This window comes from Microtus oregoni, unplaced genomic scaffold (genome assembly GCF_018167655.1).
Source record: "Microtus oregoni isolate MIOR12 unplaced genomic scaffold, Mior012 000007F_ref0000211, whole genome shotgun sequence".
In the NCBI taxonomy this organism is placed as follows: domain Eukaryota; kingdom Metazoa; phylum Chordata; class Mammalia; order Rodentia; family Cricetidae; genus Microtus; species Microtus oregoni.
In genome coordinates, this window is record NW_024543066.1 from 14086027 (window position 1) to 14105435 (window position 19409).

General features: G+C 41.4%; 1 protein-coding gene across 1 annotated transcript in view; it reads right to left on the bottom strand.

Annotated features, from left to right (window-relative positions):
• Positions 1-1836: 1836 nt before the first annotated feature.
• Gcc2 (GRIP and coiled-coil domain containing 2) overlaps positions 1837-19409 on the bottom strand; it is a 43013-nt gene continuing 25440 nt past the window's right edge. Inside the window, exons 14-23 of the mRNA XM_041655597.1 lie at positions 17754-17854; positions 17590-17667; positions 16708-16845; positions 14975-15096; positions 12839-13015; positions 11698-11915; positions 8989-9183; positions 7928-8082; positions 6414-6615; positions 1837-3883 (exon numbers count right to left, since the gene is read on the bottom strand). Coding sequence (XP_041511531.1) covers positions 3813-3883; positions 6414-6615; positions 7928-8082; positions 8989-9183; positions 11698-11915; positions 12839-13015; positions 14975-15096; positions 16708-16845; positions 17590-17667; positions 17754-17854 — 1457 coding nt within the window. The 3' untranslated portion in view covers positions 1837-3812. The remainder of the gene's footprint in view (positions 3884-6413; positions 6616-7927; positions 8083-8988; positions 9184-11697; positions 11916-12838; positions 13016-14974; positions 15097-16707; positions 16846-17589; positions 17668-17753; positions 17855-19409) is intronic.

Consider the following 19409-nt stretch of genomic DNA (forward strand, 5'->3'; position numbering starts at 1 on the left):
TTTAAATGGGATCAATTTTGAGTAGCTTAGGGTGGCCTTGAACGCACAGAGATCCCTCTGTTCTGGGATTAAAGGTGTGTGCCACCACTGCCTGGTGTCTAGTGGCTTAGCTCTGCACTCTGATCTTCAGGCAAGCTTTGTTAAAACACAAACAAAACATCACCACAGGGCTGGAGAAATGGCTCAGAGGTTAAGAGCACTGGCTGCTCTTACAGAGATCCAGAGTTCAATTCCCAGCAACCACATTGGCAACTCATAACCATCTGTAATGAGATCTGGTGCCCTCTTCTGGCCTGCAGGCATACATGCAAGCAGAATACTGTATGTATAATTAAATAAATCTTTAAAAAAAAAAATCACCACAATAAGGGTCATCTAGATTATCAAGTATCTCCAGTCCTGGTTGTGAGAGTTTGATGTGGCCTGGCTCTTCAGATAATTCAGATCACCAGGCTATTAGTCACCTCCAATTCCCAACCTTCTGGATGGAAAAACAGGTTATACATCTTTTTCTCTGAAAAGACAACACTGAATTTCACTGGTGGCAAGGACCCCTGTGCACCCAACAGTGAGACCAAGGAAAGCCTTCCTTCCTTAAGGTTCTTTTTCATCAGGTGTTTTGTCACGGAAATGAAAAATGTAACCAATATTGCATATAACAATTAATTAAATGCTGGCCCAAATAAAATTAAATTGATAATTCTGAGAAGAACATGAATACATTTGTGAGCCTCCATTAGGCAATAGTGAGACTAAAAGCACAAAAGACAAACAGAAACAAACAAAATGAAAAGTCAAAAAAAAAAAAACCACAAAAGAGTAAAAACCTTCCCTGAAGGTAAAAATTTTAGAATTCAAACGTTATCTTTTTTTAAAAAATTATTTATTTATTTATTATGCATACAGTGTTCTGGTGCCTGCAGGCCAGAGGAAGGCACCAGATCTCATTACAGATGGTTGTGAGTCACCATGTGGTTGCTGGGACTTGAACTCAGGACCTTTGGAAGAACAGGCAATGCTCTTAACCACTGAGCCATCTCACTAGCCTTCAAACATTATCTTTAAGGAAATAAATGGACGGGGGCTGGAGAGATGGCTTAGTGCTTAAGAGCATTGCCTGCTCTTCCAAAGGTCCTGAGTTCAATTCCCAGCACCCACGTGGTGGCTCACAACCATCTGTAATGAGGTCTGGTGCCCTCTTCTGGCCTGCAGACATACACACAGACAGAATACTGTATACATAATAAATAAATAAATAAATAAATGGAGCCAGATGTGGTAGCTGTACAGCCTTTAATAATTTCAGTACTTGGGAAACAGAGACAGGCAGATCTCTGGGAGTTCAAGGACAGTCAGGTCTACACAGTGAGTTCTAAGCCCTATCTTCAGAAACTACAAATAAATAAACAAAACAAAAATGGGCTGATGAGGTAGCTCTGTGGGTAGAAGTGCTCACTGTGTACACCAGGTAAGCTGAGTTTGATCCTTGTCTGAAGGGAAGGACCAATCCCACATGTCCTCTGACCTCTACAAGCACACAGTGGCACATGAGTGTATATGTACATGGGTACATATGCGTGTGCACATACACACATTTTTAAACATTAAAAAATATAAAAAGACAATCCACAGAATCAAAGAATGGGAAAAAATATTTGCTAACATACAGCTGACAGAGGACTTACCTTGAACACATAAAGATACTTGAAAAAAAGGGACGTGAAAAACTAATAGGACTTTAAAAATGAGCAAGCAAATGCAAATGGCATTTCTCTAAAAAAGACTGAAAACATAAAAGCTTTTATGCAAAATGGTGTAGCAGCAAATTTCATGACAGCCAACAGCTGGAAACATGAACATGTCTGTAAGTTAATGGATAAAAACGGTGACTCGTACAATGGAATTCCCTGAAAAATGAAAATGAATGAAGTATTAATAGCTGCTACAACACGGGCGAACCTTGTAGACATGCGACGTGAAACTACTCACAAAGAAGCATTAAAGAAAAAAGAGTGCAGATGCAACAGAATTTAGACCTGGAGAAAGAAAATAAAAAGGTGCCTCAAAGCTGTGGAGATCCGCCTACTGCAGCATCCTAGGACTAAGGGCATGTGCCACCATGCCAGGCTGTCTGGGTTCTCTGAAGAGGCTGACGGGAGGTGGTCTCAGTGGGCTGGCCTCAAGTCCCTGAGATGAAGGGAATTTTTCTGCCAAAGCCTCCTGAGTAGCTCAGTCTGTGTAAGACACTGTCTTAAGTTCCACTAGGTCCAGCCCCGGACAGGCAGCACCAAGAGTTTGCACTCCACCTCACAGCCTGATTCAAAACTCCCAAGAGTCAGTGCTTAACAGAAAAAGGATAGTCAGAGAAACAGAACATACAGTTAAATGCATTTAATAGAAATATCAATCATTATAGTTCCTTATTGCTGGTCACAAAAAGCATATATGTCTTTTGTAATCAAAGTAATTTTTACCATGCAAAAGGCATTTTTATTACATTCATATGAACAGACTAGATTTCAAAACAAGTTTATACAGACTTCAAAAGGTGTAGTAGGCCCAAAGAAAAAGTGGAATTTATTTAAATATTACTAAAATTACATCAGATGCCACTGGGCATACTCATATTCACAGTTTATGAAGTTAAAAATACTCAGCTTCTAAAGTCAGCTCTGAGATAGATACATTTAATCAATACATTCACTAGTTAGGTCTGTTCTAACAAGAGGGGGGCGAACACTGAGAGATAATCGCTTTAAGAGAACAAATTCAACATGTCAGCAGCAAACCAGCTAAACCAGGTTGGAAACTAATGTTCATAGTGACTGACATACACAGTCAGGGTTCTAGCTGAGACTGAAAATTGAGAATCAACCATATGCTTAAGAACTCCAGAGAACACTATGTGGTTATTTATTAACAAATTGCATTATTAAAATATAATCCCCAAATCTGATTTAAGAGCACAATTTTAATCTAGTCAATGGACTATTTTCAGAGACATAAAGGCAAGTAACACATCCCCAGCTAGCCTTATTCACCAAGAGTAAGCCTGAGCCCTCTCGGGGTCATGCTTGGGGAACAAGGCTACCTGAACAATACTGGAAGCACCAGGTTCATGTGTATTTAATGCTGAGTCAGACAGTCACTGCTCTGAGAGGCAGGGAATTCTCAAAACAGACTCATGGCTTAGGAGCAATGGCAGCACACTAAGAGCCTAGAGACACATCCACTGAGGTGGGCTCCATCTATTCAAGGTCAGCGTCCTATCACCAGTACCAGGGTAAGTTTTGAAATAACAAGTGGAGGGAGGGGGAGTTTTAAAGCAACGGACTAAACTGCAATTTAACTTAGCCTCATAATTAACTAGCATACATACTTCATAATCCCTCAATAAACATGTCAACCTTCCCAACAAAGCATTTCCTTAATCTTGAAACATTATTTTAAAAGTTTAAACTTTCCAGTTCATATGGTACCAAAATTCAAATCACTTTCAAAATTCACAGTACTACTTAGAAACGAGTGGCTCCTGGGGTTCCAGAGTACAGGAATAAACTGTTTTCTCTGTACATGGGAGATCACGGAGACTGAGGCCATGGTGCCGAGTCACAGGGCTGTGGGCGACTGGCACCACTGCTTCAAGCTGTTGTCCTTTTACTACAAGTTGCGAGTCTAAATTCATCTGCTATACATATATACAATCATCAGGGGATGTGAACAGATATGGACACTTCCTGATCAAATAATAATAACAATTTTTCCTTCAAATGAATTCTGTCGAGTTAATAAAGCATTTTCTTCCCATCAATCTACCGAAGTCCAGACCAGCTATGCAGATAGGATGCCCATCCAGAGGAACGGGAAGCACTTTCTTCTTCACCTTTAAAAAAAGAAATTATTAAATATTATCAATGTGAAATCTAAAATAAAATAAAAATGTTTTTATTTACTATCTCTGTCCTATTCTTTTTCTTTTGCTCCTTATAGAACTTTTAAAATTTATCAACATTATTTTATGTGTATGAGTATTTCTCCTGCATATGCCTGTGCAACACCTTCCTGCTGTGGTACCTGCAGAGGCCAGAAGAGGGCATCAGGTTCCCTGGCATAGTTACAACTGGTTGGGAGCTGCCCTGTGCTTGTTTGAACCCAGGTCCTCTGAAAGAACAGCCAGTGCTCTTAATCACTGAGTCATCTTTTCAGCTCCTTGAACTTTGCTGTTGCTAGGGGCGCCATTTATTCAAAGTGTTTATGCCAAAATACATGCCTGCTGCCAAGCCTATGATCTAAGTTGTATACCAGGAGCCGACATGGTGGAAGGATAGAATCAAGTTCCATAAACTGTCCTCGGACTTCCACATGTGCGCCATGGCAAGATGCACAAGGCACATATCACAGATACACACAACGAACAAACAAATAATTCATTCTTATTTTTATTTATGTCTTTTTTTTTTTTTGTGACAGGGTTTCTCTGTAGCTTTGGAGCCTGTCCTGGAACTAGCTCTTGTAGACCAGGCTGGCCTAGAACTCACAGAGATCCGCCTGCCTCTGCCTCCTGAGGGCTGAGATTAAAGTGCTGAAAATACTGCCTGGCTATATTTTATTTATGTGTGTTGGTGTTTTGCCTGCATGTATGTCTGTATGAGGATGTTGGGGACCCTAAAACTGGAGTTACAGTTGTAAGCTCTCATGTGGGTGCTGGGAATTGAACTCAGGTTCTCTGGAAGAACAGCCAGTGCTCTTAACTGCTTAGACATCTATCCAGCCCTAATAAATGGTATATTCTAATACTAAGTTTCTTTTGTTGTTTGAGGTAGGGCCAGGCTACATAGCCGTTGTGGTTTGGTATTCACTCTGTAGCCCAGGGAAAACCTGGACTCTTGTAGGTATATAGTATCAAGCCTGGCTTCATTTTGACTACTGTTAAATGTGGCTATGGCAATTTGCATTATAGTAAGCAGAAATAAGAGTTTTCTAAGTACTGAGAAATTCTTTATTAGGAAGACATGATATAAGAAAACAGATTTAAGGAACTACAAATACTCATTATGAAGTAAGTAATTGTGTCAAACATTAGCCCGGAATCTCATTTGTCCTAGATCCAGATCTCCTGAGACACAGTCCCAGACCACAAGCACCAGCTCGCGTAAAATGTAAAATCTTGAGTAAGAGCCAAAAGGTAAATCTTACTAAGTATACCTAGTAACTGAATTCTAAGGGCCATTCTTTTTTTTAGTTCATTTATTTTATGTATATGAGTGCTCTATCTGCATATATACCTTTATGCCAGAAGAGGACATCAGACCCCCACTAAAGATAGCTGGGGGTTACCATGTAATTGCTGGGAATTGAACTCAGGACCTCTGGAAGACCAGTCGGTGCTCTTAATCACTCTCCAGCCCCCTCAAGGGTCATCCTAAATTAGTTTATTTAGGATGTATAACAGATAGAGGAACATGTTAAAAAGAATATTAAGATGAGAACATCAGTCCCAAGTTGTTATCTTTATATTCTGGGCTTAGTATGGTGATGCCTGTGAGGTACTTATTTTGCCCAGATGCACCTAGATGTAATCAGAAAACTGACTTCCTGTGTATGTGCAGTATTTGAAATAAATGCGATACTCCTATAAACAACAAGTTCAAAATGCTGGACTGCTATGGAACAAATGATCAGTTGTTAAGTTATTAATATATTAAGTTAGTAACATGACTTAGTATAACTAGAAGGGGATGAAAACAAAGAAACCTTAAACAACTAAACCCCCACAACCCTTTGACTAAACCTGAAAAACTGCAACAAAACAAAGCTAGGAGAACATCAACTAAACGTTGAGTAGAGACACAGCAGCAATAAACAAGAGCTTGAGTTGAAAACTTAAAGGCTGATGACAGCTACAAGGGACTAAATTACCGCATTTTCTCTGTTTGCTTGAGAACGAAAAGACTCTAGACTAATCCAAAAATAAAACCATGAATCTTAATCTGCAGTTTGAAGTCAGGTATATCACAGCATTTGAAAAGAGTCTATGGGAAACACTGTTGGCCTAACTGATGTGAGCATTACACTCCACTGTGGGGCAGTATTAACTCTGCATGCATGTGAAAAGTGTGTTGGTCACATGACCAGTGTCCCTCTACTGTCTGGGAGTGGAAGGTGAGTGAGGAGAAAAACACGTCACCTCCCCCCCCCCCCCCCCAAACACATCCAACTCAACACCAGGCTAGAGATGTAATTTCCAGAGATGGAAGGCAGGCCATTTGCCCCAGACGTTAAAAAGCTAGCTGACAAAACTCATCCCAGTGAAGGAAATTCAAAGAGAGAAAGGTTGCCCGCACACATCCATTCTTAAGCAAGACTGACGGTTAGCAGACGGTCACGTACCAGTGAGTGCCCCCTTCACCTACCTTGAGCAACTGTGGCAAGCTTGCCCTTTTCTTCAGGGCTGAGCTGCAGCATAGTGTCTATCACAGGGAGAAGCTGCTCTCGTTCACTCCCGGGCTTCAGGAAAATGAACCGCAGCAACACATTCTTCAAGTACTCCAGGTTAGCTACTGACTTTTCTCGCTCTTGATTTCTTTCCAGTCTTCTTATCTCACTTTTGAGAAGCTAGTGTGAGAGAAATCGGTTACCGCTGCGCTTGGGAACTTCTGGTTGAATCTAGTAAACTGAACACACACTTATCTTCTCCCTGAACAATCCCTACCTCAGGAAAATAAAGTGGAGCTGAGAGGGGCAAAAGGAGTGAGAACTATTAACCAACTCCAAGAAGAGCGGAAAGAGGCAAACAAATGAGGTGCTTTAGTCTGGCAGCCTCAAATGCCCCCAGGAAGAGCAGGTGCCTCAGAGGCACAGGCGCCAGAGGAATGCTGAAAACTGGTGAGCACTAGGAAGCGCTAAGTGAGCAACCAGGACCATAAGCTGGTCCCGCGAGTCCTCCTCCTTCTCTGGGGACATGGCTGAACGTGAGCAGGGGCAGGCTGGAGGCAGGTGAAGAGGAAGACAGCTGCAGCCTCTGGTGATCTCTTCCCTCCCCTACTTGGTGAGCCAAGCTATCAGGACGTCCAGAGCAAACAGTACTTAACCAAGTACTTTACAAGCTCAGGTCAGGAACACTAACGAGCACTAGGCTATGTCTCACCATGTAGCTGCAGCTGACTAGAAACTCCAGAATTCGTTATGTAGACCAGGCTGGCCTTGAAATCGGAGCTGTCTGCTCTGACTCCCAAGTGCCAGCATTAAGGGTGTGTGCCCCTAAGTCTGGCCCAGTTTCATTTTCCAAAGGTTCTCTAGTCATTATAAAGATTAAATAATACAATAAATGTAAAACGCAGGGCTTGGAGCATTATTCTCAAAGGAAGGAAATATCTAATTTGAGCAGTCTTAGCTGACTATAATGGTCCCCCATGCTTGTAATCCCAGCACGTAGGAAGTAGAGGCAGAATGACCAGATATTCAAGGCCATCTTTGGCTACATAACAAGTTCAAAAGCAGTCCATAGTTTGTTTCAAGAAATAGAAGGGGGAGAGAAAGAGAAACAAGGAGAAAGGGAAAAGCAGAGGGGAAAAAAGTGGGAGAAAAGGAAAGGAGGGGGGAGGAATGTAGAAGAATGAGGGAGGAAGAAAGGGAATGCCTTGAATTATTGCACTCAAGGACATATACTCTTGTTTTACTTAAGTATATGAGGAGCAATGACTTGTCAATGTCTGCCCAGTTGCTATACTTATCTTAGAGAAAGAATGAATTAAAAATGTTTGTTTAACAAATAAAAGCAGTAATTCATATCATGAGGAATCTAATATAATGAATCTAGATACTATGTTTACACTGAAATGTGAACATGTAAAATGGGGCAATATACACCAAAGGTTAGAAAAGCAACTGCACAGGGCATGCCAGGGTAGCCAGGCTCCACCCGCACCTTAATCTGCTCCATAAGGATGGCGTTGGTGGCCTCTGTCTCCCGAAGCAGGCCGTTTAAGTGATCTGCACTCTTTGTGGTGGAACTGAGCTTCTCAGCCAATTCTTCTTTGGTAAATTCGGCATGCCATGAGTGGGGTTCTGCAAAATGCTGTTCTAAAAAGTAATTGTCACAATCAGAAATTACAGACTCTAAATAAAAAACTAAATATCTTAAGTCCATTTAATATTTAAGCCTATTCTTTGTTATTCATCTGTATGACATACCTCAGCTCAAAAAGGTTCTATTTGAAATAAGACTGAATTTCTGCTGGAGTATAAATACCTTGGCTCTATAAGCCCCTCCTCACAGTTTATGCTTTATATATATATAATTTTTTTTTTTTTTTGGTAGTGCTGGGGAGCCTAATCCAAGGCCTCATATCTGCCAGGGAGTAGTGGATTCCCAGTGTGAGGTAGGGCCTAGAAGAACTAAGTTGGGTCACAGGAGGCATGCCTTTGAAAGGGACCCTGGAAGCCTGGCTCATTCCAGTCCACTCCTTGGCTGCCGCAGGTACTTCACCGAGCTGTTGTGTCTTGCCTATGGCAAATGACCCTGGGCTGAAGCTGTAAGCTAGGACAAATCTTTCTTCCTATGCTAACTTTCTCAAGGATCTCGTCACAGTCGCTGGATGGTGACTAACACAATGTTGGATATAAGCACGGTCCCAGAGCATTCGAAAGATGAAGAATCCCCTTGTATTACGACAGTCCTACCACTACGGGTAAGAACAAAAAGCATACCGAAGCTATACTGTATCTACGACAGCACATTTAGCAAACTTCACTGTAAGGAATCGCCTGAAACTGAATCTCCTGGAAGGTGAGGCAGCAGGTCATTTACTTTCTAATAACCATACAGGACTTCCCATCATTCACTTCTGACTCAGCCCCATGCATGTGTTCAAGTTTTTAGTTTTTTACTATAAGCTCTTTTACTGGAACAGCTCAAAAAGCATAAAAATTAGAGTATATTTATCAAACAAGACAGCCGACTTAAACCACTCACACCGAGCCACCTACCAAACTTGGTGTCAGGAGAACTCAGCAGCTGTTCTAAAGATGTAATATGGGTGCCAGGCGAAGATGCGGACTCGCTGTCAGTTGTCTCCATCCCTTCTCCCTCCTCCCGGGCCACAGTGTGCATGTCCAGAAGGAGGAGGTCTGTGTTTCTTCTTTCTCGAGGGTTTTTCAAAGGTTGGTGGGAAGAAGCGGGGCCTATTAAATATTTTAAAAGGGGAAGTAAAATTGTTAAAGACCAATAGATTTGACCTTAACAAAGACAGCCAATAAAATTAAAGACAGCAGCTGGGCGGTGGTGACGCACACCTTTAATCCTGGCACTAGGAAGGCAGAGGCAGGCGGATCTCTGTGAGTTCGAGGCCAGCCTGGTCTATAAGAGCTAGTTCCAGGACAGGCTCCAAAGCTACAGAGACTCTCTCTCAAAAAACAAAACAAACAAACAAAAAATTAAAGACAGCCTTGAGCACGTCAAAATGTTAAGGAAATTAAACAAACAGCAAGTAAACAAATGGTGTCTACAGAAAGAATGCTGAATAGTTACAAAGAGTCACTTTACATTGAGTTATGCGAGTCATCCAACAGAAACAATCCACCCGTCTACTTGCTGCCTGTGACGGACAGCTGGGCAGCATGGATTTTACACAACGCCCCACACTTTCTACCACTGCCGTGAGGTGGCAGTCTCCGTCACTGCCCTGACACTGCCACCTTGGCTGGTGCTTAGTGTTGCCTGCTCACACCTACAGCGGTCAGATGACAGAACCCAGAGTTCTGTGTAGCGAACCAACTGGTTACAGTTCATAGAATTATAGCGAACCAACTGGTTACAGTTCATAGAATTATAGCGAACCAACTGGTTACAGTTCATAGAATTCTTGGGTCTTTAATCCTATCATTTGGTTTGCATAGTGAGTCCCAGGCCAGTCAGGGTTCCATAGTATGATTTTGTCTCAAAAAAGGAATAAAGGATTTCTTGCTTGCATATAATGAACACTCACATAGAACTGAAAAGCTCATATGACACGTCCAAATGCACACTACGTGATTGGCTCCTAACTCTATGCAAGGTCTTATAGCTTAATCCAGGATTTTTTTTAAGTTTCAAAGTTCACTTGTTTTCAATATTATGAACTGTCTCCCAGTCCTTTTAAAGCTCGGTTAGCCTCTGACTACCCTTCTGCAGCATGTCCCTGGGTTTCTGACTTTTACCAACTGTTGATTACACTCTTGACTCCTACAATACAATCTGCTTTTCTTTGGCTGGTCATTTCCTTTTAAACTCTTTTTTTTTTTTTGGTTTTTCGAGACAGGGTTTCTCTGTGGCTTTGGAGCCTGTCCTGGAACTAGCTCTGTAGACCAGGCTGGTCTCGAACTCACAGAGATCCACCTGCCTCTGCTTCCCAAGTGCTGGGATTAAGGCGTGTGCCACCATCGCCCGGCCCTTTTAAACTCTGATGTAAGTTAAATTCTCCTAATGTTAGTTTTTGGCCTTGTTAAGTGATTCACACCTGCCAATACTCCCGTGACGACATTTCCCATGGGAAACAAATCACTGTGAGCACAGGACTAAAAATCACCATCATGACTGACGTTTTCTTGTTTCCTTCTGGAAGCAGAATAGAGGGCACTGGGTGAGGCTGAATGACAGATAACTTCACCTCATTAAAATCTGAAGAAGGACCAGGTTGTAGAGTGCACCTTTAATGCCAGCAGAGGCAGAGGGAGGCAGAGGCAAGCAGATCTCTGTGAGTTTGAGGTCAGCTTGCTCTACAGAGTGAATTTCAGGACAGTCAGAGCTGTTACACAGAGAAACCCTGTCTCAGAGGAAAAAAAATCTGAAGGAAGAAGCTTCACTGGCGAAAGACTGGACAACTACAATGCTGCCTGGGGGTTAATAAGTCCCCTGCTCTGCCCCAAAGCTTCTGATAAAGAATACATGAAAGGGCAAACACTGGGTACCAAGTGATAGATGCCAGAATCAGGACTCTTGACATGAGACTAATAGGAATATGTGTAAGACAAAGGAAAAAATACATTATACAGAAGAATACATAATTATGAAAATCAGTAGTCTAAGAAGCTGCATAGGCTGCTATAACCATAGTCAAGAAGGGTTCAAATGATTCGGTTTTATTTCCAGTAAGCAAATTCGTATCTCACTAATTATGGAACTGATACAGGTTGCTATTCAGTAAATTTTTTTTACATTATTATTATTATTATTATTATTATTATTATTATTGGTTTTTCACAACAGGGTTTCTTTGTGTAGCCCTGGCTGTCCTGGAACTGGAACTATGCTGACCAGGCTGGCTTTGAACTCACAGACCTCTGCCTGCCTCTGCCTTCAGAGTGCTAAGATTAAAGGCATGCCCCACTGGCTAAGTTTTACATATTTTTAACTAATTATTATTTATTATTATTTCCTATCTCTGGGTATTCTGCACATGTGTCTATGTACCACATGCAGGCAGTGTCCTCTGAGGCTGGAAGAGGGCACTGGATTCCCTGGGACTAGAGATGGATGTGAATCACCACGTGAGGGCTGGAGATCAAACCCATGTCTTCTGGGAGAACAGTCAGTGCTCTGAACCATTGATCCAACTCTCCAGCCCAGTATTTCACTTTCTTATGAATTCCTGAACAATGTCTTAAGTGACATAAACATGCCAGAACACAAAGTCAATCCTTATACAAACATACACATACTTCTTGTGGATGGCTCACTCTTGAGCTGGAAGAGCTGAGCTTCCACTTTGGAGAGCTGGTGTTGCAGGGTCTCCACTGTCTTTCGGTGTTCATCCTGCAAATGTCGAACTTGGTCACGGAAGCTGTTACGGAGCGCTTCATTCTGGGATGTTAGTTGACACACCGTCTGGGCATGTTCAGACTTCATCATGGTGTTCTCGGATTGAACTGAACACAACCTAAAGGTAAAAGTTTAGTTCCTGAGAGCCTTGAACTGCATATGCTGACCCAGCCTCTGTCAGCTGGATTCTCCAAAGGAAGTCCTAGGTCATCTACAGAATGTACAAAGACACACCTCCTCCATCTCTGGCAGATGGTGGAAGCAGAAGAATCAGAAGTTTAAAGTCACCCTCATCTACAAAATGAGTAGATGCGACTATCCTGGGCTACAGATAACCTTATTACATATGTAAAGACACACACATATACACACATGTGATGTGGGAGTCCCCTCTGTATGCTGTGAATATGTTTTATTACCACTGGTTAATAAAGTAGCTGCTTCGGCCTATAGCAGAACAGAATATAGCCAGAGTCTTACTATGTAGTTCAAGCTGTGACTTAAACTTGTTTTGTAGCCCAGGTCTCGAACTTGAATGGTGAGATTACAAATGTATGCTACCATGCTTGGCTTTAGAAAAAGGTTATCCTAATTACCAAGTTTATAGTGACTAATAAGATACTGTACATAGTATTCTGCAAGCATTTTGTTTAAAATAGTTACCAGGACTGTAAAGAAGGAAGCATTAGCAGTTACAACCACTTTCTGAGGGCCGGGGATACAGGTCAGTGGCAGGGCACATGTGTGTCTTTAATCTCTAGCATCATTGACGCTCACACAAAGGACATTTTAGTAGCAGGGGAAGGAAATTTCCTGAGTACAAAGGCTGTAAGAGAGTTGGGATATCAGGTGAAAAGATAAATGTTAGCTGTTCTAAAAAAATGCTAAAGATAAAAATAGTCTGAAGGGAAGGCTGGTGGTAGGTAAGGCAAAGTTACCAAGCCTCTCTAAGTCCCTACTCCTCATTGAAATCCCAGGGAGGAGCATAAACCAGGCTGCTTGCCTGGTACCAACAGTACCCACTGCTGCTGCCAGTCTTACTTTTCCCGAAGTTCTGCCTCTTTGGTCACGGTCTCCTGCAGCATCCGGTTGTGCCTCTCCAGCAGAGCGTCATGCTCAGACTGCAGTGTCTGGAACTCGGAAACACTGATTTGTAAACTATTTTGGCTATCCTGTAACTTGATTTTCAGTTGGTCAATCAGCATTTCCAGGTGTTCCCTAAAACAGAAATAGTTCAACAATGTTTACGATTGTGGCTTCAAATATATTTATTGTTTTAGTGTCACACTCTGTTACTGTGGATGATGCTAAAGGAAATATAATCACAAGAATTCAAAGACTAGAATTAAAATAATTTTTAAAATATGTTGTATATACAGATTGTAAATGATCAGGCAATACAAATTTTACAAAAATGTCTTGAGTTTATTCATTTACTTAATTTGTTTTCTGAGTCTTGCTATGGAGCCCTGATATTTGCTACAGAGCACAAACTGACTTTCAATTTATGGCAGTCCTCCTGTCTCAGCTTCCTGAGTGCTGGGATCACAAAGCTTGGGCTTGTCTCAGTCTAAAATTTCATATTAAAATGACATAGACTATCACGTGTTATAAGACTACGCTATGTTAAATGTTATAGAATTATCATTACAATCAATTTCACACAGTTCTATGGTAGCTGTTATGAGAATGGGACATGAGCTCAAAATACAATGAAAAAAAGGAAGGAGTCAGTTTAGAATTAGAATAAAGTCTTGGTGGAAATAAAACCCATAATTTTTCCGTAATGTATACATTATCAGTTCCTTAAAAGATGTATAAAAAATGGACATACTGCCAGGTGATAGTGCATGCTTTTAATCCCAGCACTCGGGAGGCAGAGACAGGTGGATCTCTATGAGTTTGAGACCAGTCTGGTCTACAGAGCAAGTTCCAGAACAGGCTCCAAAGCTACAGAGAAAAACTGTCTTGAAAAACTAGTGAGGAGGGCTGGAGAGATGGCTCAGAGGTTAAGAGCATTGCCTGCTCTTCCAAAGGTCCTGAGTTCAATTCCCAGCAACCACATGGTGGCTCACAACCATCTGTAATGGGGTCTGGTGCCCTCTTCTGACCTGCAGGCATACACACAGACAGAATATTGTATACATAATAAATAAATAAATATTTAAAAAAAAAGAAAGAAAAACTAGGGGGGAAAAAAAAGGAAAAAAAGAACATATCCTGGGGGAAGTGACATTCCCTAAGGTGACAAGTCTCTCCCACAAAAAAACTCTAATAAAACAATTCATAAAAATAGGTTTAAGAAAAAGGCTTAAAAATCACTAGAAAGAACTTAAAGTATCACATTCAAGTAGTCTGAACTCAAGATTCAGGTATGCTCAAATGGCTCTTACAAATCATCTTTACTAAGTGTGTCAATACTTTTTGATAGCTATGGGTGGAAGGCTATACAACGCATTTAATAGACTCCCAAACAAAAATAACAGAAGCATGAACGTAAGCATGCAAACATTACAGAGCCATTAATCCTGTTACAGCCCCAAAAGCAGGTATAAAAACTACATATAACCAACCTCCACTACAAAATCAAAACATACATATCAAATGGGTGTCTTAACCCTCATCTCTTCCAAAGACACAGTCTCACTATGTAGCCCTGGCTGTCCTGGGACTCACTCTGTAGATCAGGCTGGCTTTGAACGTTCAGAGATCTGCCTGCCTCCACCTCATAAGTGCTAGGATTAAAAGGTGTACACCACCACACCCAGTCCATCTCTTGTTCCTGGTAAATTTTAGAACAATTTACAAAGTGGATCTGGAAGCTAATGTGAAACTAGTACTAACGTACTATACAAATCAAATGGAAGTAGTCATAAATTCCATAATGTAAATTTAATTTTAATGCCTAAATTTTTACTATGTCCAGGTCTTATTGAGACAAGAGTCTATAGCTCAGAGACCACATTCTAGCTTCACTGTTGATTTTAACACCCTTTAGAGTCTGCAACAGTCCTCTTCGTGTGTACTTTCCTAATTATCGAGAAATATGGTGACACCAAGAAATATTCTGTTCACTCGTCATCACACCTAAAATTCCAGTCAACAGCAATAAAAATGAGTCTTTAAACCAATCTGGGGAACAACCTGTATTTGTATGGGGAAAACCTTAGACTTTACCTTTCTTGTTTAGCTCCCTCAGTTTCAGCCTGAGACACAGACTTATTTTTCTGTTGTTTTAGAACATTGTGAACTCGGACTTTGTAGCTCTCAAACTCAGAGGTGACAGCAGCTTGTTCTGCCTATAACATTTAAGAGAGAGAGAAAATTGTCATTGTGACATAATCCTATGTCCTTTCAGAGTCTAATGAAATGAAGTAAAAAATTCTGATTGTGAAAATGAAGAAAATAGCCTGTATCCATTTTAGCCTTTATTAACTTTGGTAAAACCTGTGTTCTGGGGCTGGGCATGGTCGCTCATCCCTGCAATCTCAGCACTCAGGAGGAGGAGGCAGCAGGACTGCTATGAATTGAGGTCAGCCTAGTCCATACTAAGAGTTTCAGGTCAATATGGGACATAGAATGAGTCCCTGTCTCATAACACTGACAAACAAAACCCCCAAATTCCAATTTTAATCCAAATAGAAACCCAGTTCTCTTAGCCTGACCCTTTTTAAAACCTCTGACTTCATGTTTCCTCCACAGTAGCTAACTCACGACTCACAAGTTTCATAATTACACTGTTTGCTTCTATTATTTCATACATTTTAACCTATATGTTCTCTCATTTTTCTTTCTTCTTTTTTATTTTTGGCAACGTTTCTCTGTGTAACACTCCTGGCTGTCTTGAGATTCACTCTGTAGACCAGGCTGGCCTGGAACTCACAGAAATCAACCTGCTTCTGCCTCCCAAGTGCTGGGATTAAGGCATATGCCAACACCACTCAGCCATGTTCTCTTTTTATTGGGGTGGGGGAGCCTAAACTGAATTCTGGGAGAAAGAAAGCAGAGTCGAGGAGCCGCAAGGTGGCAGGTGGAACCTTGCCGGTAGGGCCACAAACCTCATGGTGAAATATAAAATAATAGAAATGGGTTAATTTAAGAGATAAGAGTGGGCTAGAAATAAACACAGGCCAATAGGCCAAGCGTTGTAATTAATACAGTTTCTGTGTGATTATTTCAGTTCTGGGCAGCCAGGAACAAACAAGTGGCCTACTATAAAACATAAGAGCTGGAGGGATGGCTAACAGTTAAAAGTACTAGCTGTGCAAGCCTAAAAACCTGAGTTTAAGTCCTGAAACCCATGTTTAAAAAACAAAAGCCAGGCCGGGCGGTGGTGGCGCACGCCTTTAATCCCAGCACTAGGGAGGCAGAGGCAGGCGGATCTCTGTGAGTTCGAGGCCAGCCTGGTCTACAAGAGCTAGTTCCAGGACAGGAACCAAAAGCTCCGGAGAAACCCTGTCTCGAAAAATCCAAAAACAAAAAAAACCAAAAGCCAGATCAGAAGATAGGCATTTATCATCCTGTGTTCAGATGGGAAATCAGGAGGCAGAGATAGGAGAAGTATATGGGGCCAGCTGGACTGGAGTACACAGTGCAGTGGCAAAAATAAGAAAGATACTGTCTCAATAAGGTACAGAATCATCACCTAAAAACTGACCCCTGACCTCCGCACATACATAATGGTACATGTGCTCACATTCACACAGACATAATAAGCAAACACACACACACACACACACACACACACACACACACACACACACACACTTAAATACTACCCCAATGATGTCAACGTGTCCATGCTGTTGGGTGTAGAGCATCTGATAAGTGCTTTTAACTGCAGAACACTGCAAAGGTAATGTGTCCCTGTAGTAAGAGAATCTTGGTGGTTTTGGTCAGGAAGAACACACCTTGGCAGTTCGGCTCTCTTCCTGAAGGGCTGCCACCCTCTGCTGGTACGCGCTCAGTGTGCGCTGATGCTGCTCTGCAGAAGTCTTCAGGTGCTCATGGATTTTGTGCTTCTCGGATGTTATCTCGGCCAGCTGAATCTGGGGAGAGACAGATTAAACGGCATAACTAGGTGTGGATTGTTTTCAGGTATTATAATTATCAGAGACAGCGTGAATAATGCTTCCTCACTATCAAGTTGATTTGTTCTTTTCTTAAACTCGTATCTGGACAATTAAAGACTATATATTTATAATCTCTAATTAAATAGCACCAGACATTATACATAAAAAAAACAGCAAATATTCAACCACCTCAAACATTGCTTCTGGCAACTGTAAACTGTATTTTCAGTCAGAGGATTCAGATGAAGTTTTCGGCCACATTAATTTTATATGCACTGTTCTAGATAATACAGATGCTCAGATATATGACAGCTTGAGTTAAGTAGCATTACTAAACTTCGCTCTTTCTGCTTTCTCAAAACGTTGAGTAGTTTTTCTAAGTATCCCTAAAGGTAATTTCTTACCTGATTTAGAAATTTTTCTTTAAAAAAAGTTGCTGTTATTTTTTATGTGTATAGATGTTTTGCCTGTACATATGTCTATGTACCACATGTGTGCCTGTTACCCACAGAGGCCAGCACAAGTTATCAGAGTCCCTGGAACGGGGGCAGTGGGGGGGGGTATATGGATGGCTGTGAGCCACCATGTGGGTGCTGGGAATTGGACCCGGATCCCCTCAAGAGCAGCCAGTGCCCTGAACTGTGAACCAGCTCTCTGGCTCACCTGCATGGCACTTTATTTCTACATGGAAAAAGCTTTTCAAAAATGTAAGAATCTTACTTTATAGACTTCTACTTGCTGTTGGCTTGCTTCTAGTTCACCCTTTAAAGACGCTTGAAGTAGTAGGTGATCACTTTCCTACAGAACAAGAGTCTGGTTAAATTAAACAATAAAGTGAGTCAGAACTGTAAGTCATAAAATACGGTACTGAGAAATTAACATACTGCTTGCTTTGCATCTGCCAGCTCCTTTTTGGTTTTCACGAGCAGTTGTTTGATTTTGGTGGTTTTTTCCTCGTAGTGCTGTACTGAAGACTGCAGGGAAGCTAGCTCAGGAAGTAATGTCAGCAGAAAGAGACAAAACAGATTTTTACTAGTGAACATGACACACAAGTGACAATTTTTCTTCATATTAACTTACAAGAACCTCATTTTATCTCTTCCTGTAGGGTGTTTCAAACACATCTCACAATGCATTCCTGTGTCCATCAGCCACTTCAAACACTTCCTAACACACAGCCAATCTTATTGCACCCTGACATGTTCATCAAAATGCAGCTCACCAGCTAGTTTTCCAATATAGTTTAAAACAGAACACGCTTAGGCTCCTTCATGTACACATGGTCTACAGCTGCATTAGCATGTCACACCGGTGTCCTGAGGAGCCACCACATGGACGATGTAGCCTATAAAGCCAAAATAGTTACTACTTGGTCCATTATAAAAACACGTGTAAAGTTTTGATCTACTGGATTATTTTAAAGCAAATATGTCAATTGGTAAATACTTATGTATAGCTTAAATAAAAGCATACTAATATTTAGTGTACATCTGGCAGTAATAATTTTTAAAAGCACTTCAAAAAATCTGGGTGTCCTTTAATCCCAGCACTCGGGAGGCAGAGGCAGGTGGATCTCTGTGAGTTCGAGACCAGCCTGGTCTACAGAGCTAGTTCCAGGACAGGCTCCAAAAGCCACAGAGAAACCCTGTCTCAAAAAACCAAAAAAACAAAAAACAAAAACAAAACCAAAAAAACAAAAAAAAAATCTGGGTGTAATAGTGCATGCCTATAATCCCAGCACTTGGGAGGCAGAGGCCAGCCTGTGCTACAAATTAAGTGTACAGCTAACCTAATGTATATGAGACCCTATCTCAAGAAAAAAATCCAAGACACAATATAAAAAGTGCCTCAAAGATACCGTGTATTTACAGTTGTACCACACAGAAGGCACATACGTGGGCGTCTGCTTTTGTGATAGCGAGTCAGAGATAGTAACATTTTTGTGGGATGATTGTTAATAAAAAAGTGCTCACTAAGGCACAAATCAAACTATAATAAAGACAAAAACCAAGAGCAAATGACCCATACCCAAAGGTTATATGAACTTAACATGAGTGAGGGAAGTTTCACAGGACAAGAAGCATTTAGCAGTAGGAGGATTCCATGGGAATTCCAGAGTGGGCAGGAAAGGGGAAGTACAGAAAGGAGATGCACATCTGTGGTAAAGTCACAGGCAGAGAGACATGTACAGGGCTCCATCTGTGGAGAGTAACGAGTAAGCCCCATGCGGCTGCACCCTGCCCCTTTAGAACACCATGCGGCTTCCTTCTCTACCGTGACTCTTTACCCTACCCTTCCATGATCTGCACGGCTATCGCAGCAATTTCCCCAGCTTCTGATCACGTTTCTGTCTTTCTTCTGGTTTCTAGCAAGCTTTCTGACACGTAGGAAGCCCCTCAGGGAGTGACCTTTTATCTGATGTTACTACATGGTTTTACCTTAGCAGCACCTTTTATATTGCCTCCTCTTCATTTACATATCTAAAGTATTCACATGACTTATGGAAATTCTGCGTCTGGTCATGAGGGAGTAACAGGGTC